The following is an 18,026-nucleotide window of genomic DNA, read 5'->3' on the forward strand; positions in this document are numbered from 1 at the left end:
ATCTTTCACTATCGTTAAATATTATCATAGATTTTCTTATTATCTTGAACTCAAAACTGATTTTGCAAATTATAATATTGGGTATAATGTTAATTCGATTGAAGGGTAAGCATAATTTATGTAAGGACTTGGCTTTTGTATTGTTTACTCTGAGTTCTATCTCTTAAACATATTCTTTATCTTATGTTTTATGTACAATTTGCAGATGTTTTGGGATTACTTAGGCCTACGTTATTGGCTATCAAAACTAAACAAAAAAAAAAAAGAAAGGAGAACAAAAAAATTGTACAGTTCTTGTGCTGATCCTGCTGCTCTCCTAGTTCAGTTCGATGTGCAGGTGCAGCGGTGGGTGGCTGGGACTTGGATTCGGATTCGGAGTCAGATTCAGATTCAGATGTGGGTGCAGATGGAGACTGGTCGGCGCTGACCTCTGGGTGATCCGATTGGGTCAATAGGGTCGCCACACCTGCGTGAGATCGCCCACGTCCTCCTCCCTGGCGGACTCCACACCGCCACCCGCCACACTGCCACCCACCTCGCCAGCGGATTCCACCTGCTGCTGCTGCTGCTGTGGATGGTGCACCTGCTGTTGCTGCTGCTGCTGCTGCTGTGCGTGATGCACCTGCTGGTGGTACTGATCCTGGCCGATTTCAATGCTGGAGCGACTGCTGCCCGTCAGAGATCCAATCGTTAGGTGATCGGCACCGGTGGCCGTGCCCAGATACTGCTCCAGCTTCTCGCTGCTGTGCAGATGCAGGTGGATTTGATTCTGGTTGACCGTGGAGTACAGCTGGGGGCACAGCACCACCGGCGGCGGAGGCGGTGGCTGTGGCGGCGGCGCCGCCTGCGGACCATACTGGGCGGTGGCCAAGCAGCTGCCATACTGATAGTTCTGATAGCCATTCGACCACGCCTGATTGTAGCCGCCGCCGTAGTCCAGTTCCGATTTGGAGGCACTGCCTCCGCCCGCATTGCCGCCGCCATAGCCGGCCGTCTGGTAGGGATCGGTGGCGAATCCATGGCCATGCATCTCCGGCAGCACCGCCGGCAGATGGGCGGCATACTGGCCCGCCTCCAGCGAGTTGGCCGAGTCGTAGCCGCCGCCGTAGTGGTTCATGCCCATGCCCATGCCCATGCCCACGCCCATGCCCATGGTGGCTCCATTGCCGCCCACGCCCACGCCCACCGAAACGGGTGCCGCTGCGGGGGGCGGCGGCGGTGGCGGCAAGGCCATCTGGTGCTGCAGGTGGGCGTGTGCGTGGTGGGCGTGCGGGTGGTGGGCGTGGCTGTGGTAGTAGGCAGCCGCCGAGCTCGAGGATCCCGTCCACTCGCCGGCGCCCATCATGTCGGCTCCTGGAAGACAACAAAAGGTGAGTTATAGTAAATGTTTTCATGTGAGCTTTATAATGAATATTAGATCTAGATATAAAGGTTTATATCTTAAACAATATAATTATATTATATTATAATTTCATTCTTTAATTTCAGAAACGAACTAAACCTGCGATGGATAGACTGGATGGCTGGATGGATGGTTAACAATCCAGAGAGAAGGTAAATTAGTGCCAGCTGGGAGTCCAATTAACCCCTGATTTGCCCCGCCCCCGCGCACTTAACCCCTCCCCCCCAAAGCGGAATTTCGCCAAGTTGTCAGTCGCAAACGTGGGCGTGGCCGAAGGGATAATTGAAAACATCATTTTATATGCATGGCAACATGGAAAGAAGCAGGCACGAGTGTGTGTAGCATAGCACCACCCACATACCACCAACCACTCCCCCCCCCCCCCCCCCCCCCCTTTTAAAAACACACTGCATGCCAATGGGTTAAGCGCGCAGGCGAAAGAAAATTCCAAGACATTGAAGGCGGGTTTCCCGGGCAACCGGCGGGTTATCGCCGACCCCAGCTCAAATAATCTCGCATATTTCGATTAATTACGCAATCTAGCAGAGCTGGCAGCTACCCCCCCCCAACCCCCCCTCTCAGAAACGCCGCCCCTGTGCTGAAGCTGCCAAAAAAAGCAGCGACAAAAATGCCGCTTAATTAATCAAATTCATTAGAAGCGATAAAAGAAGAGGACAAAGCCAAGGAGTCAACCAGGTCGCAAATTGCTGAAAGCTAAATCGCTTTTCAGGTAGCCAAAGAAAATGAATCCTTAACCCCATAAAGCCTATATTAATAAATATTAATACTTTGAATCTGTTGTTGGAAAACAAGCTGTTGCAAGCACCTTGTTTTCCTCTAAACCCTTTCATATTTTGTGATATGAATTGCCCCTAATTGAGGCATTTACTATATCATACATTTTTTGCGAAATGACCTGCGTAATTTGCGTGTCACCAGCACAGAGACAGTAAAAATACCACCTTGGCGGGCAAATTAGTTACGCACTATGATGAATAACAAACCAAATGCACTACGCACGTACTCGCAAATGACCCCTCGCCGCCCCCTTTTGGAGAACAGGGGCGGCGCGTAATGAAAGGCAGGAGCGCTGCCTGCAAGTTGCATGCAACTTTTCACCCGGCACTTATCACATTTTAATGTTTCAATTAAGGCGCAAATTGCGTTGCAGCAACAGCAGCAACAACAATGTGGCCAAGGCATGGGCGGCGGTTAAAAGGGGGGTCGTTCGGACGTTCGGACGTTCGGTTGGTAGTTTGGTTGGTCGGTTTGTCTTTTTAGTTGGTCGGCAGGGTGGACCACCGCAAAACTTGGGCAAGTGAGGTTGCGATGAAGCGGAACGCACAGGATGAAAGCCAAGACTGCGATGCCAGTGGCGCGGCAAGGAGGGGTCACTATCAACGGTCAAACCTTGTAATTTGCTGCGGGCACGTGGAATTATGCGAAATGCATTTCCCTAAAATTGCGTATACGCAGTGTTAGCAGTGGAGAGAAGAAATAAAGGGCCTAAGATATTTATATGCACTAAAAGCACAGGTTTTTCCCCATCTTTTTAGATGGATCTTTAGATGGATCTTTAGATGTGTGTTGCCAACAGTTTCTTGCACTTCCAATCGATCCCACGGCTTCACCGGATATCTTCGATTTTGGCCATATATCCGCTCGGCAAAAAGGCAAAAAAAAACGAAAAATGAAGAGTGGGCTAAAATGCGGATGCAGTGCGATCAATCCATTCGACGAGAAACCACAAAATGTGCGGATAAGTCAAGTGTCTTCGAGTGCTGGCTTCTGCAAAGGCGGCCCACAAAAAATTAGCAACAAAAAAGTCCAAAACTACGAGTATAGCATTCATGAGAAAAATCAAGTTAAAAAAAGAATATTTTGTCCTATTAAAATATTAATATGATAAGGAATTGAATAGAGCAGCAATGCAATCCTTTTTCTTATAGAAACACATATTTTCTCGCAGTGCAAGAGCAGAGAGCTTTCCAGTCTGGAAGTAATGTTAATTAAAGTGCGTCTGACTGAAGTTGCGCCTGTGTTAGTGGCAGTTGCTCTTATTGGCGTGAATGGAGTTCGTTTTTTACATCATTTTTTATAGGTGCCCCCCTCCTTACCCCTTTTTTTATTTTTTTCGCTCTTTTGGAGCCGCAAAATGGCGGCTTAAAGGCACAAAAAGAGCAGCAAGAAGTACTTGTACATTAACAACAACAAGAACAACAACAACGATGCGAAACGGAAGTGAGTTTGCGGTTTTTTGGGTCTCGGGATTGGGTTTTTCGAGGGGGCGGCGGGCGGGGTGATGATGAGCCGGGAAGTAAGTGACTGCGGCCATTGGTAGTAAAAAAATAAAACTGCGAACAAAAAATGCTAACAATATATACACATATATACATAAGCCAGACTGGAGTTGGTTCGCCACAGTTGGCCGTTTAATGGGCCAAAGGGATTCCATTTCAATATGTGTGACATTGTTGTCACTCTTAACCCCCCGGAGGCAGGAGGCAGTAGGCAGCCGGCACTCTTAACCCACTGATGGCATGGCCGCATCTTGCAGCTTGGATCACCTGGAACTGAAGCTGCAACAGCTGCGCAACCGCATTTGGATTGATTTGTGGCCAGAAGTGGGTACCCGCAATAACAACAAAAAAAACACCGATGCCAAAAACTAACCCCAAACCCTCGATTCTGTGGCCAAAATTTGCATATTTTCCCCCTTCCCCCGCCCCCCTCGTTTAATGAAGCCAAACACGATGGCGTGAGTTTTGGCATTCAGTTCTGCACCAGATGCCCAAATGCAACGAGATGCAAAGTAATAATAATAATGATGATGATACATACTGATGCATACTGCATACTGAATGCTGAGTAGTGAGTAGTGGATACTGGATGCCACAGGTGTGTGGACCACAAACAATTAGATGGACGACGTTGGCCAGAAGGATAACTCATGTGGATGGTAGGGATTTGATTGAAAATTGGCCTAAACAGCGAATGCTTGGCACTCACCTAGGATTTATATCAGATTAATATAATATTAATTGCAACTGGATAACAGATTTGAAATAGCAAACATGCAGTTTCTAGGCCTGGTTATCTTCTCGGTTTTCCTTACAAAGATATAGATTGCCATTCACGTCTCACCCCTCACTTATCATCAATTAGCATTAGTTGCCGAACTACTTTGCTACCCTCTGCTCCACATTTTCCCCCACTTACAAATGTATTGTCTTCCCTTCTTTTTTTTTTGCCATAATCTCAACCCGAATTCTTTGAATTTCGCAACGATTTCCGCCGAATGAGCGAGCGACCGATCGCCTTTTGTAAATTAACAGCTTAAGCGCCACATTTAAATATTTATGACTTAACAGCAGCAGCAGCAACAACAAAAGCGAGTCGAGTGTTTTCCCCCATAGAGGCATCGATTCCGATTCCGATTCATATTCAGATTGAGATACAGATACAGTTACAGATACAGATTCAGATTCAACGTGGATTTCTCGCTTCGATTCGGGCATTTCCGGTTCCAGCCATTCGAAAAGTAAAAAAAACAGAAAACAAAGCGAAAAGATATTGCATTTGTTGCTATTGTTGTTGCCGCTGTTTTGGCCGCTTTGCTTTTGGCTAATTGAAAGACGACGATGTGTCATTCACCATTGACAATACGTTTACGCGTTTATTTCGACTTCAACTGCCCCCGCCTCTGAATTAAGTGATCGAAAAGAAGAGCGAGCTAGTGGACGTGCTGATACCCTGCAAAAGTGAATAAGATCTAAAACGAATAATTATAAAATATCTGCAAATGCTGCATTGCTTATTAAGCTTTAATAGATAGGAACTAAAAATGTTATTGAAAATAGGTTTTAAATGATATGCCGAAGTATTATTTTATTTCTCATTAAATGTATATATTTCTATAAAATATATAATTCTGTAAAATTGAAATAAAATCGTTTAGAGTTGACAGCGAAATCAAGCGACCCCCGAAGCGGAAAGGGTAATCGAACAAGAAACATTTATAAATTAATTAGCATAAGCAAAATGCTCAAGTCTGGACCTAACACGGCGATCGGTGGCTCAGATTCGTCTAGTTCCAAACTGGCCACTGACTCACCCGGCATCCGAGTCCACGTCCATCCGTGACTCAGTGCCCGGTTCCAGTTACTCTCGCCACATATCCAAAATTCAACACCCCCCCTTATTATTATCGCCCCTTCATCGTAGCACCCGAAAAAAATGTTGATAAGATTTTTACAGCAGCGAAGCCTCAAAATCAATGCAAATTGAATGAAAGGCGATGGGAAATTTTCCACTGTCTGCGAGGGGCTCATGGCGCATGGCTCATGGCAACCCAAAAATAGCAACAATATCCACATGATAATAGATCGGAGATATAGACATATGTAGTATACGCGTATATATAGAGCAGATGGGTCGGTCTTAACTGGTTATAGCCGCGTTCGAGCGCGTGCTCTTGGCCAAGCCTCTGAAATGGCTAGAATTAGTGGCGATCGGGAAGGGGTGGGAAACGGGGGGGTGCGTTGGCAACTCTGGGGAGGATCGGCCGCACATCCCACCTAAGGTCACTCACATGCGGTTGCCAAATAGGGGCGTGGCATGCGGTTTAAGTGTGGTGCCAAGTGAACACTTTATTAGCCAAGTCTGCACAAATATTTCCTGGATATACAACTTGATCATTTCGGAGGTCTGTCTGCTGTCTGCTGTCTCTTCAAAAAAAAACACACATTTTTGGGTACATTTTCGCATTTTTTGTAAGGGTTAAACATTATCAGAATTTGCAAAAAATTAAAAAAAAAATGGGGTTGCCTTTTTGAACACAGTTCGATGGGGAATTTAATTGCGAGCTCAGCGAGACATAACATTCCATATTTCCCATTTTATTTTCATATTTCCTAATCAAAATTAAAAAAAGTGTTTTTTTTTAAATAAACTATATCTTTTACCTCGTTCTTGAACCTCATCTTGTGCAGACAGTCAAAAAAAAGAGTGACTGTTCTGTGCAGCAATTATCAACATAAGGAGTTATCTCGACTGGGTTTTTCCGAATTCTGATTTCACTCTTTATTTCAATGCACACAACAAGTAGATATATAGTATGGGTTTCTGTGTATATATAGCCCAGCTGAGGAGAGAGACAATGGCTGTGGACTATTTTTAAGCTGGGCCTTAAGAAAATAAATAAATTAGCGAGCGCCCGCCAAACAAAAAGCGAGCCATAAAAATACCAAAAATAAATCAAGACGCGGTGTATGGCAGGTTGATTAACTCAATTAAAGCGTTTAGGCAGCCTGGTGCCAGTCAACGAAGCTGCACAGACGCAGCTCATCCAGAAGTCAGATGTCCGAGTCGAGTCGCGTCGAATTCCCCAGCTCCCGAATTCCAAAGCGTGGCCAACAACTTCATTGAAAGAGGGTTAGTAACACTAGGTACACTGAGAACATTCTTTGGGTGTCCATCAATATGATTATTATGTTCTATATAACTAAGCAACTAACCTTGTTTCTTCTACACTTCACAAGGTTATCAAAATATTCTGATATTAGTATTATGATATTAAAAACCAACTACTAATAATCGAATTTTCCCATATTTTCGTACAGTGCAACAGCGAACTTACCTTGAATGTGCGGCGCATTTGGCTTGTAGACCTGGCAGTCCGAGTTGATTGTACTATTCGGCGATGAGTAATTGCTGCTCAATTGCTGCACCAGTCCCGCTCCAACTCCAACTGCCGCTCCCGCTCCGCCAGCCACGCCCCCAACTCCTCCGCCGCCGCCGCCCGTTGGAGTGACCGCCACGGCGGCTGCCGCACTTGCCACCGCATTGGCCGCCGATGCCGCAGTGGCCGCCGCCGCCGCTGCCGTCGTAACAGCCGCCACCTTCGCCGACCGCCGCAGCGTCTCCAGCTCGTGGAGCGCCTTCGTCGAGGGGAAGGCGTCGATGTAGGGACGCTGGCCCAGGCCCAGGGCTCGGTAGTGGGGACCACCCGTCGGACCTGCGGGGGTAAGTGATCCAAATACTAAGTTATGCAGTTAGCAACTATGCATATAAGGCAAATTAGCAATCAAACAGCTCATACAAGCACTCCATTTTGCACAGTGCACACAACTTGAAAGGGAACTCAAGGCAAACTCAAGCTGCAGCTTATATACTCAAATAATATATATAATATAATACATATATGCATGTGCACATGTATATAGTATTACCTTCCCTGCAGCGAAGACTTAAAAATGCATTAACGAAATATCAAGAGGAAAAAATTAATTCATATATGCATTACACGAACCAAAAACACGTTGCAAAAACAACAAGCAGAGCGAAAAAAACAAAAAAAAAAACAAAAACGTAGGTAGGGAGAAGGAAAAAAATAAAAAAAAGGTTTTCTTTGCAAACCGCAACATTTTCAGAAACCGTAAGAAGCAGAAGCGTTTCCACTCCACCAACAAAAAGTCGGCCAAAACCGGCTGCACTTTTCAAACACCTTCCCGAATGACAGAACATCGCAAAATGGCGTTCATCGGAGGACACACACGATCCTGGACAGAAGGCGACAGGATCTGCAGTCGCAGTGCACGGAAAACAAATTTGGGGCAAGTTTATGAGTACTGAAAGGTAAATATAGCAACTTCTATCTAACTGCTATAGAAGGTTTTCTATGACAACTTTTATTATTGTATTTCAGTACAAGATGCTGACTAGTTTTTGAACTGAAAATGATATTATGATCTATAACCATAGAGTTTGTAGTTTATAGAGTTTATATCTCGGGAACTGCCAAACGAACTGCTGTCGGTGCGACTTGGAAAGTGGAAAATGGGGATTAGGGATTAGGAACTAGGGATTAGGGACGATTAGGGGCAATTGGGCAGATCGGCTTAGCTGTTGGCCCGGCTTAAACACTTGTCCAAGTGCTGGCCAACTGAGTGCGGGATATACGGTTACGATATAGGGCGGGAAAAGCGGGAAAAGCGGACATGGACACATGTTGCAAGTGGAAACCCAAAACGCAGCGGGACGGCTTTCACGCAGTTTTTCCCGCTTTTCCTTTGTTGTCCGTTGTTGTGGCAAGCGATAATTGCTAATTGGCAAAACAATATAGGCACTTCTTACATCTGATTGTTGGTAATATTTACACACTTGCGATGGCTGCAAAATAACTACTACCTTACTGGGACCTAAACTCGGAGATATAACCAAATAGAAAATCGAAGCATCTCACATCTCGCACACACTTAAAGGCTAATTCCAGATGCCACGATCGGCGGCACTTACTCGTCTTGGAGCGGGGCTCTCGGGGTCCATCGACGGTCACCTTGATGGCTTTGGCGTAGGTTGCCACCTGTGGCGGACTCGTGGCCACCGTGATGGTCAGCGTGAAGCTCTTCCCTGCAAAATGCAAAAAACGAAAAATAAAAAATAAAGTTGCAAGTATCAGAAGCGGCACGTCATTAGAAGAGAGCGGTGCAAATGCGAGAATTTAGTCGTAAATGTCGGAGGAGGATTTATGCGACGACCTCACTGAGCTACCGAATCAATTTGCGATCCCCAAATAACCAAAAGTCCAGTCCACTCAACACGCGTCGTCGTCGTTCGTGCCCTTTAATGGCTGCACTTCTTATGGTTTTCTGGGCGAAAGTGCGAGCTTGTGGTCTGAGTGAACTCGGTAACCCCATGAGCTATTATTATGAATTTTGGTATGTGGTCGATGCTACGCATATAGATGCTTCATATACAGCATAGAACTCGATACGCTTAGGATGTCTCGAGAGAAATGAGTTTATTTGGCAGGCGAAATTGGGTGAGAAATGTTAGTTTGCGGTCTCACAAGCTCGTAACCTAAAATAACATTTAGGGCATCGCGCTGTTCGATTAACCCTTGAAAAAGGCGACTGCCGGCGGTGCAATTTGTTCGAACTGCTGACATAAATTTGGTTTATCCCGCCTTAATGACCGCCGCCAAAGTCTTTAAAGTGCACATAAAATAAGGAAATGTTGCAACCTGTCTTCCGCCGGGCCACGCCCCTCATTTCACTGCCCCCTTTCCACTCATTTGCATCGGCAGCAGAACCGGCAACATTGTGGCCAAAAAAAAAGAGTTATTCCTGCTGTTTTGTTTTTTTTTTTTGGCTTTTTCTGGGCTTGACCGAATGTTTACACTATTTATGGCCATTAAACTAGACACCGTTTGCAGCCAAAGCGGCTGGCAACTATGCTGCAACTGAGGGCCATCGGCAGCTTTTATCGATTGGGGAAATGTGAAATGAATTTCGGTTTTTTACTTTGATATTTTAGCATTTCACCTGGCTGTCTGTCTGGCTGTCTGGTCAGTAAAACTGGCAGTGCAAATACATTAACACCGACATATGTACATATAATAAAACAGACGACATTGTTGTTGCAGGACCAGGAAGGGGTTCCCAAAACCCGGGGACAGAGACCCATCCAATCTGACCGCAGAAACCTCAGTCGCATCACCCCAAACCCAAACTCCATCGATAAAGTCCATTTCTATCCTTCCATTTCTATCCAGGTCCTGGGTGGGTGGTGTCCAGACATTGGGAGCGAGTCCTACTTGTTGGCAATTGCATTAAACTTGTAATTAGCAACTTCAAATGGAGCAAGGGGGATTTCTTGGGGGGGGGAATAGAGAACAAGGTGAAAAAGGGCTTAGATGGAAAGAAATCCTAGTATTATCTGCTAGGATCAAAGGGATATAACAATGGGCTTCAATTATATCAGACATATAGGTTGCATATGTTATTAAATTAAATTTATATAATTTTATGAATTAAGCAAGGTCATGCATAAGTCATGTAATCGAAGCACTTGTGATTCATTGTTTTTCAAATATGCAAATATAGAAGTTGTTTTTATGTAGAAGAAAGAAAAAAAAAGATTGTAAATATGTTATTGTTTGGTTTTTTCGACTGGAAAGTTCAGCCTTTTGGGTCGCTGTGATAAATAATAGAAATGCAGCAATGGATTCCCCCAAAAACCCTCGAAACTAGACACAATGAAGGAGACTGGTCGAGGTAATTGAAGATTTGATGGGTTCATTAACCGAAACCACGAATGGCCATCAGTTAGAAAGCGTTTTGGGTCTCAAACTGAAACTCAAACTCAATCCCGAAATGTCTTCATTATGGCCGCAACGAAAATGAAGAGACGTGCGTGTTGGACATATTTCCTATTATATAGTTGAAAGAAAGATCCCACCTGAAACTCCCAACTCCAAACTTCAAACTCCAAAACCCCAAACTCCAAACACCAAAACCCCAAACTCCAAACACCAAACTACAGACTACAGACTACAGTTCAAATTAATCAAGTGGCGCAGAAGCTGCGGACAGAAAGAAACTGTTAAATAGGCCTGGCTCCTTTTTCGGGGCGATCATTTTTCAAATGGCCGCAGAAAGTGGAGCATCGTATGTAAAAGTTCGTTAGAGTAATTGGAAAATGTTATTGCCCTTTGTCTTTGGCGCGCACTGGTAACATATCGCTGTACTAAAGACCCCGAAATGGGAGCAATAATGCCCATAATGGAGCTCCAGTTGAAGGGATCCCGCGATTGGAATTGGAATTGGGATTGGGATTGAGGGTTGGGATTGGGATCTCCACAAATTAGTCATCATCAATGAACAATGACCACGCACTTGGACAGTCAGTCAGTCAGTCAGTGGCATCCGTAATCTCCATTCTATATATATGAACCCATGAGGGGACACGTCTAAATATATATCCATCCCGAGAACGCGGAGCACATCCATCCAATGAGCCATCATCGCCTCTGTGGAGCGATAAGACTAGGCAAGACTCCTCTGCTCATGACGACTACAACTACGACGCTGTGGGAACCGCGTTCGCCGACCTACACTGCGATAAACCCCAAGCGATATCACACGGAACACGGATATAAATATGTATGTATGTATGGTGGGCAGAGGTTACATCACTACTATAACTTCTGTATAATTGTATAATGTTTGGGGCTGGGAACTTCTGGGAGGGAAGTGCCGAGATCCTTCGCCGATAGAGTACAAACATAATAATGTGTAATTTATGAGTAGGAGTTCCCAAGCTGATTAGGAAAGCTATAGCTACATATAGTTGCGAACTTGAATGTTCTTGAATGGTAAATACGTTTTTATCTGCCAGATGCGAAAGGAGCTGCCAGCTTAAAGATTAGTTTTTTGCACGCTGTTAAGTAGCATAGAATATAAATGCTACACTTGCTATGGATCATCGACAGTCAAAGCATATTCCAATTAATTATATTTTTGGTAGTAACCCTTAGTAGAGGTGTTTTCACGGCTAAGCAACTATAATTTAATGAACAAATTCCCTGGCAAGGCAGTTTCCCTCGGAGTTTCCCTTTCCAGTTTCCTTTTCCAAAACATTCCAAACATTCATCCTATTAACCTTTCCGCCGGGGACCGACCACTAAGTCGGATCAGGAGACCTGTTCAAGTTTATCGGCCATCTGGGAGTCGGGAGTCAGGAGTCGGGAGTCAGCAGCCAGGAGTCAGCAGCCAGGACATCGGTTTCCCTTTCCAACCCTTTTGTTTTTGTGTTTTTGCCTTTGTATGGAAATAAATCCCGTTGCGACTTATGAATTCCTGGTGGCGCGTGGCCTTCATTTGCTTTGTTTTCCGATTTTAATCCCAGCGCCGGCGAAAAGTCAAGTCCTTTGATATGATAGATGATGATTGTAATGTCGCTGCTGATGTACTGCTGATGTACCACTGATGTAATTAAGCGGCCCTCCAATGAGGATGGTAAACGTATTCGCATGTCCGAATCAGATGGAGATGCAGATACGTATTTAGATTGCGCTTGGACTGCGGATTTCAGACTGCGGACTGTGGGGCAAATTAAAAACATGTCGACGCATGCCAAGTCCAGCATAAAAAGGCGATAACCTGCCACGCCCCCAAAGCCCATTTGAGCTACCAGTCTACGTGGAAAGCCAAAAAATGAAAAGCAGTCGATGGAAAACGCAAAACGGTGGAAAATTGTAATGGTATGGTTACATTTTGTTAAATATTACAAACATATTGAAAAATTATGAAAAAAATTTTAAAAAATTATGATAACAAATTTTGAAAAATGGTGATAAAAAAAATATTGAAAAACTATGTTGCCTACTGCGGTTTATCAAACAAAAATACCATTCATATATGAGCCTTTACTTTCGTATATTTTTAATGACATATCCTGTATTGTAGGTATCTTTTTCCAGGGTATCCCTGCGTTCACACCCACCCACTGCATGCCCCTGGATTTTTGTGCATTTCGTGCCCCTTGACAAGCTGATGGTTTCGCTTCCATCTGTTTTTGTGCGCTTTGTCATCTAATCAGAAATCGCTGCATGATGTCCGCGATTTTCATACCAGGACAACAACACCGCCCCCGCCCCCGCCTTCGCCCCCGGCCACGCCCTTCGGCCAAAAGGTCAGTGTGGCGGGCGGCTTGGGGTCGCGAGGTCGTGGGGCGGGGTCGTGGGGACGTGGCCGTTGGGCGAAGTGAACTGTTGCTGTTGCTGCTGCTGCCTGGCGTTGACAATTTGGTCAGCGTTTATGTTCTTACATCATTAGCTTGTTATTTGCATGCCCGTTGCCGTGGCTGTAATTATTTTTTATTTCTTGGCCCTTTTGCGGCACGAGCCTTCAATTTGCAAAGAGCAGGAGGAGGAGGAAAGGGAGGAGGAGGAGGAGGAGGTGGAGGAAGTGGTGGGCCTGGCCAGAGGTTGACTTAGGGTCAAAAGCGGCGGCAACAGTTGCAGCTAATTGGCCAACTGCCAACTGCTGCTGCTGCCAATTCTATGCAACACAATACACAATACACACACACACACACATGCGCATACACATTAATTGTGGGTTCAAATCGATTACCAGAACCCAGGAGGCTCGAACATTGCGTGATCAGCCTGCCCAGCCGATCCCGTCCAGCGCATTTCCATATCCCATATCCCATAAAGCATATCCCATAACCCATATCCTATGTCCCACATGGAGAACTTTGGCGATCTGCTGGGAAGAACGTCGTGTGTTGCACATCGCATGTTGCATGTGGCATATTGGCCCGAGGACAGCGCCAACTTGCTGCCTAATGTGACGACTGCTGTACCATTGATCCTTTTCGCAGGCGGCATTAGTCACTCCAGAACTTCTGGCTTGTCACTCAATCAATGCACTTCCGATGCATTCATTAGCTACTCTCGGTTACACAACGAACAAATACCACTGACAACCTAATTTTCATATATAACTTAATAGCAAGTTATACTTTTATAATCTTTTTATCAAGCAAAAGCCAAAATAATGTGTGAGTTACAGAAGTAACGCCAGAATGAAAGCCTTATTAAGTTAATTAAGCATAAATTGCTGGATTTTAAGCAGCATTTTCATGCAGTGTAGTTGAAAGCAAATTCGAGAGGATAAACCTGCAGCTTCCGCTCATTTGAAGTTGTGGGAAGCTCCCAATAATCGGAATTTGGCAAAGGAAGTGCTGATTGCAGTGCTCGAGGAAGTCTTCAATTTCCACAATGTTGTAGCAAACTAAGCCACAAAGTTTAAAGTATAAAGTGATGTATAGGCAGAGAGCCATCTTAAGTGATATATGAAGTAGATCCGATGGGTTATTAGAATATATTTCTAAGATCTATGCAAGTTTATAGCTCTTTCCTTGCAAATTCCCCTTTTATTACCTGCGAATTCCCCTTTCTAATTTCCCTTCCGAATTCCCCTTTTAATATCTTTGCATTCTTTTGCACTTCCAGCTTATAATTCCCAAGTGACCACCAGGGTTGCCACCCTCACCGCTGCGACTCACCTCTTCCGCTGCGTCCCACGAAGCGCAGATCGTTGAACTTGGCCACGTCGTTCTTCATCTGGGTGGTGAAGTTGCGCAGCTCCGCGCAGCAGTTCTCATCGTTGCCCGCCCGGATGGTGACGTAGGTGCCGTCGCCCACTTCCGCCAGTGCGACGACCTTGAAGGCCATCGGCAGCGTCTTGTTGGAGCGCCAATGGGCGGGCAGGGCGGAGCACAGGAAGTACGGATTGCTCGTGCGCACTGCAAAATGAATGGGCGATGGTAAGTAAAATCAGGATAAATCGGTAAGTTTTTAATTAGCCAAGGAAGAAGGGTTCGCTGATTAAAATCACATTTTCACGGCCATCAAAAATATTCAATTATTTATAGTTTCGCGTCGCTCCATAAATATCAATCATTCTGCACACTGAATGTTGGATACTGGATGTTGGATGTTGGATGTTGGATACTGGGTCCTTCGACCACCGACTCGCCATCCGGCGGTACATAATTAATTAATGAGCGGGGAGATGTCAAGCGGACCGGAAGATGGAAGGGGTTATTATTGGTTGGTTATCAGATGACGTTTGACGTTTGACTGTTGACCTGGTGTCCAAAAGTGGAGCAAAATGTGAAGTGCGAAGAGGCGGCTGAATGAATGATTTATTTACTCGCGACTGGCGAGTGGCGCAAAATAGACCCAAATATCGAATTCTAATTGCTGATAATCATTAAATTTAATTTGTCACACCAAACATATACTCTACTAGTGTGGGAAAGCCCTTATCCTGGTTAAATCCCATAGATTCGATACTAACTCAAAAAGTTTAGCATATAAATATAAATTTACGAAAAGATTGTGGACTGTAGAATGAAAGTGCTGCTAGTTGCAATTCGATATCAAGGCGATTCATTGAGCACAAGTTATGAAAGGACTCCGGGAACTGGAAAAAGCATATAGGATAACCAGTTTGTGGGCTCCCCAGCTAATTTTGCGACTGGCGACTGGGGGAGCGATGAGCTGAGATTTCATTAGCAGCTTTCGCTCTGGGTCATTGATATCATATCGATATAAGGAGGAAAGTTCAAGACAGATACAAAGTGTCATCAGCAAAATACAAAAAAAGGGGAACGACTCGTGCGCTGATATCAATAACAATTATTGATATCAATTTACGCATATTTCGACGCCGACCCAGTCCAGTCCCATCTTCATCGGTATCATCATTATTATCATCACCATCACCATCATGATCTTCATCCCCATGGAATCCGATAAGGCTGAGTCCGCTGATCGTGCTTGCCACGCTGGGGAAGCCCCAGAAGTGCAGTGTGCAAGGATGTGGCAAGAATGTGCGCTCCACCTTTTGGGGATCGGATTTATGGCCGGGTTACAGCCTGTTTGCAAGCATCCACAGATCCCACCACGATCTTGCCACGGACACGAGCTAAAGCTGCTCATTCCCTGCTGCATTGTGAATGGAGGAGATGAATCTGCAGGGATTTGTTTTGATACGAGTATATGGATGTCTACATGGAGTTTACAGGGTCTACAAACGAAGTATCCAGATGGATTATGATCCATATCTTACGGATATGTAGGCAGCTAAAGGCAATAGGTTATATCCCATCCAAAACTCACCCAGTTCGCCGGGATGTTCCTGCTGTCGCTTCTGGACCAACCGCTCCATCCACAATAGATCCTGGTGCACGGCATTGTTGTTGTTGTTGTTGCTGTTACTGTTGCTGTTGCTGGCACCGATGTTGTTGTTGTTGCTGGCGGTGCTGCTGCTGTGACCGCCGGTGTGTCCACTATGCCCACTGTGGGCCGTACCATTGCTGGCGCCACCTGTGGGCGAGCTGCTGCCAACACTGGCGCTACTGGAAACGGCCAACACCTCAGCGGTCGTGGCGCCCGTGGATGCAGTGGCACCCTGGGTGGCTCCACCAGCGCCGCCGCCGGTGGCGGTGGCCAACGCTGTGATGCCCTTGAAGTCGCCGGTGGAGCTGCTCCAGCCGTTGCCCGTCGGCGATGTGGAGGACGAGGTGACCATCGCCGATGGATGTGGTCCAGCCGGCGGATACGGTGGATACGGTGCGTGGGGGTGGTGGTGGTGGTGGGGCGCGTGCGGATGCGGGTGCGGTGGGTGGTAGGGGTGGGCGTGGTGGTAGGGCGCGTAGTGGTGGTGCAGGTGGTGGTGGTGATGGCTGCCGCCGCTGCCGTTGATGCTGCGACCCAGGCGGCCGGGACCGGCAACGCTGACGGGCGCCACAGTGGTGCAGTGGTCCGCCACCAATTCCTGGCCCAGTCCCAGTCCCAATCCGAGTCCGAGTCCGTAGCCGTAGCCGTATCCGGATGCCAAGTGCGGCAAGTGCGATTCCGTTTCCGATTCCAAGTCCAAGTGCGACTCCTCCGCGACGCCCGTATGCTCAGATGGAGATGCCGATGCCGATGCCGATGGAGTTGGAGTTGCAGTTGGAGATGGAGATGGAGGCGTCTTCTCTGCCGCCAGGAGATGCAAATGCATTCGTCGACGGCGGTGACCTTTGATCCGCTCGCTGCCCTGTTTGCCCCTGTTTTTCTTTCAGTGTGTGCGGGTCGCAGGTCAACCGCTTATCACACTTCGCTCCGGCGGTGTCTTTTGTTCACTCATCAATAAACTGTAATCTCTAAACGATTCACAGAAACAAAAAAAAAACATACTTAACAATTGGTGTTCTCAACTGGTTGCAATTGCAACTACGATTTAAACAAAAAGTTTCGTGTTTAATTGGAAACTTAAATTGCGTCGATCGGAAAGTGAAGTACAATTTCTACAACTTTTAATTCATTAACAAATCGATAAAAACAACTCAAATTTGTGTTATATTTATCATTCTAATTGAAATACATGACGTACATTCAAATAAACAAATGATTTCAAAAGACTATATATAAAATATTTAAACATTAAGCAAATGTTTTGAAATATTTTGTGCATTTCTGAATACATACTACGTGATGTAGCATATTTCACTTTAAATAAACTAAACGCCGATCGACATTTTTTACTAAGTTCGCACTTTGATAAATTAGTCACTGAAATTAGCAGTGCATTTGTTGCCATTGTTGCTTTGCGAACATGCTTTTGCCAGATGATTTCTGGGCTTAATTTAATTTGATTTGGATTGATTCGATTTGATTTGAGTTGGTAGTGTTATTGTTATTGTTTGCACTTCACTTGGCTAATTAGTAATACTCTATGTTTGACTCCCGATTCGCAGACGGGCCTCCTTTTCTCGATCGGATTTTGATGTTATTTCTGGGAATCAGTTTAATAACAATGCAGTGCTGGCTCCACTTTGAGTAAACCAATTTGAAATCAATATACATTCAATGTTCTCATCTGAGCTCCAAGTAATCGTAAATGTTTTTAAAAGAAGAAGTCATTTGTTTACTCAAACAATGTATAGCAGTTTTCGAAACTTAATACTTTGTATTACTATCTTATTTGTTTACGAACTAGAAAGAAATGAAATATAGACTTTGATTTTTGTCAGAAATAAAAACTGTCTAATTTCACTGTCACTATTTCTCACATTTATTTTGTTATTAACTGCACTCATGTTATAACTTAATTTTACACTGTAATAACAATTGGTTTATATGCGAGTTTCTGACGAAACTGAGACTGAGTTTCCCTTTGTTTTGATTTAGTTTGTGGCGAAATTCGAGTTAATAAATAAAAAGTTGACAGATTTTGGCGCGCTTTTTGTGCACAATTTGGTTGAACACTTACACACACTA

General features: G+C 45.1%; 1 protein-coding gene across 2 annotated transcripts; it reads right to left on the bottom strand.

Moving 5' to 3' along the window:
- Nucleotides 1–153: 153 nt before the first annotated feature.
- Nucleotides 154–16,767, bottom strand: LOC122624509 (protein lozenge). Of its 2 annotated transcripts, XM_043804107.1 has the most exons (5): nt 15,882–16,767; nt 14,261–14,500; nt 8,699–8,812; nt 7,041–7,418; nt 154–1,353 (listed from the first exon to the last, which is right to left on the bottom strand). In XM_043804107.1, the coding sequence occupies exons 1-5, from the start codon at nt 16,765–16,767 to the stop codon at nt 449–451; spliced, it is 2,523 nt and encodes an 840-aa protein (XP_043660042.1). In that variant the 3' UTR covers nt 154–448. The 2 variants fall into 2 exon arrangements, with proteins under 2 accessions (XP_043660042.1, XP_043660043.1); XM_043804108.1 differs by lacking the exon at nt 7,041–7,418.
- Nucleotides 16,768–18,026: the final 1,259 nt, after the last annotated feature.

The sequence above is a fragment of the Drosophila teissieri genome, chromosome X (assembly GCF_016746235.2).
Source record: "Drosophila teissieri strain GT53w chromosome X, Prin_Dtei_1.1, whole genome shotgun sequence".
Lineage (NCBI taxonomy): Eukaryota > Metazoa > Arthropoda > Insecta > Diptera > Drosophilidae > Drosophila > Drosophila teissieri.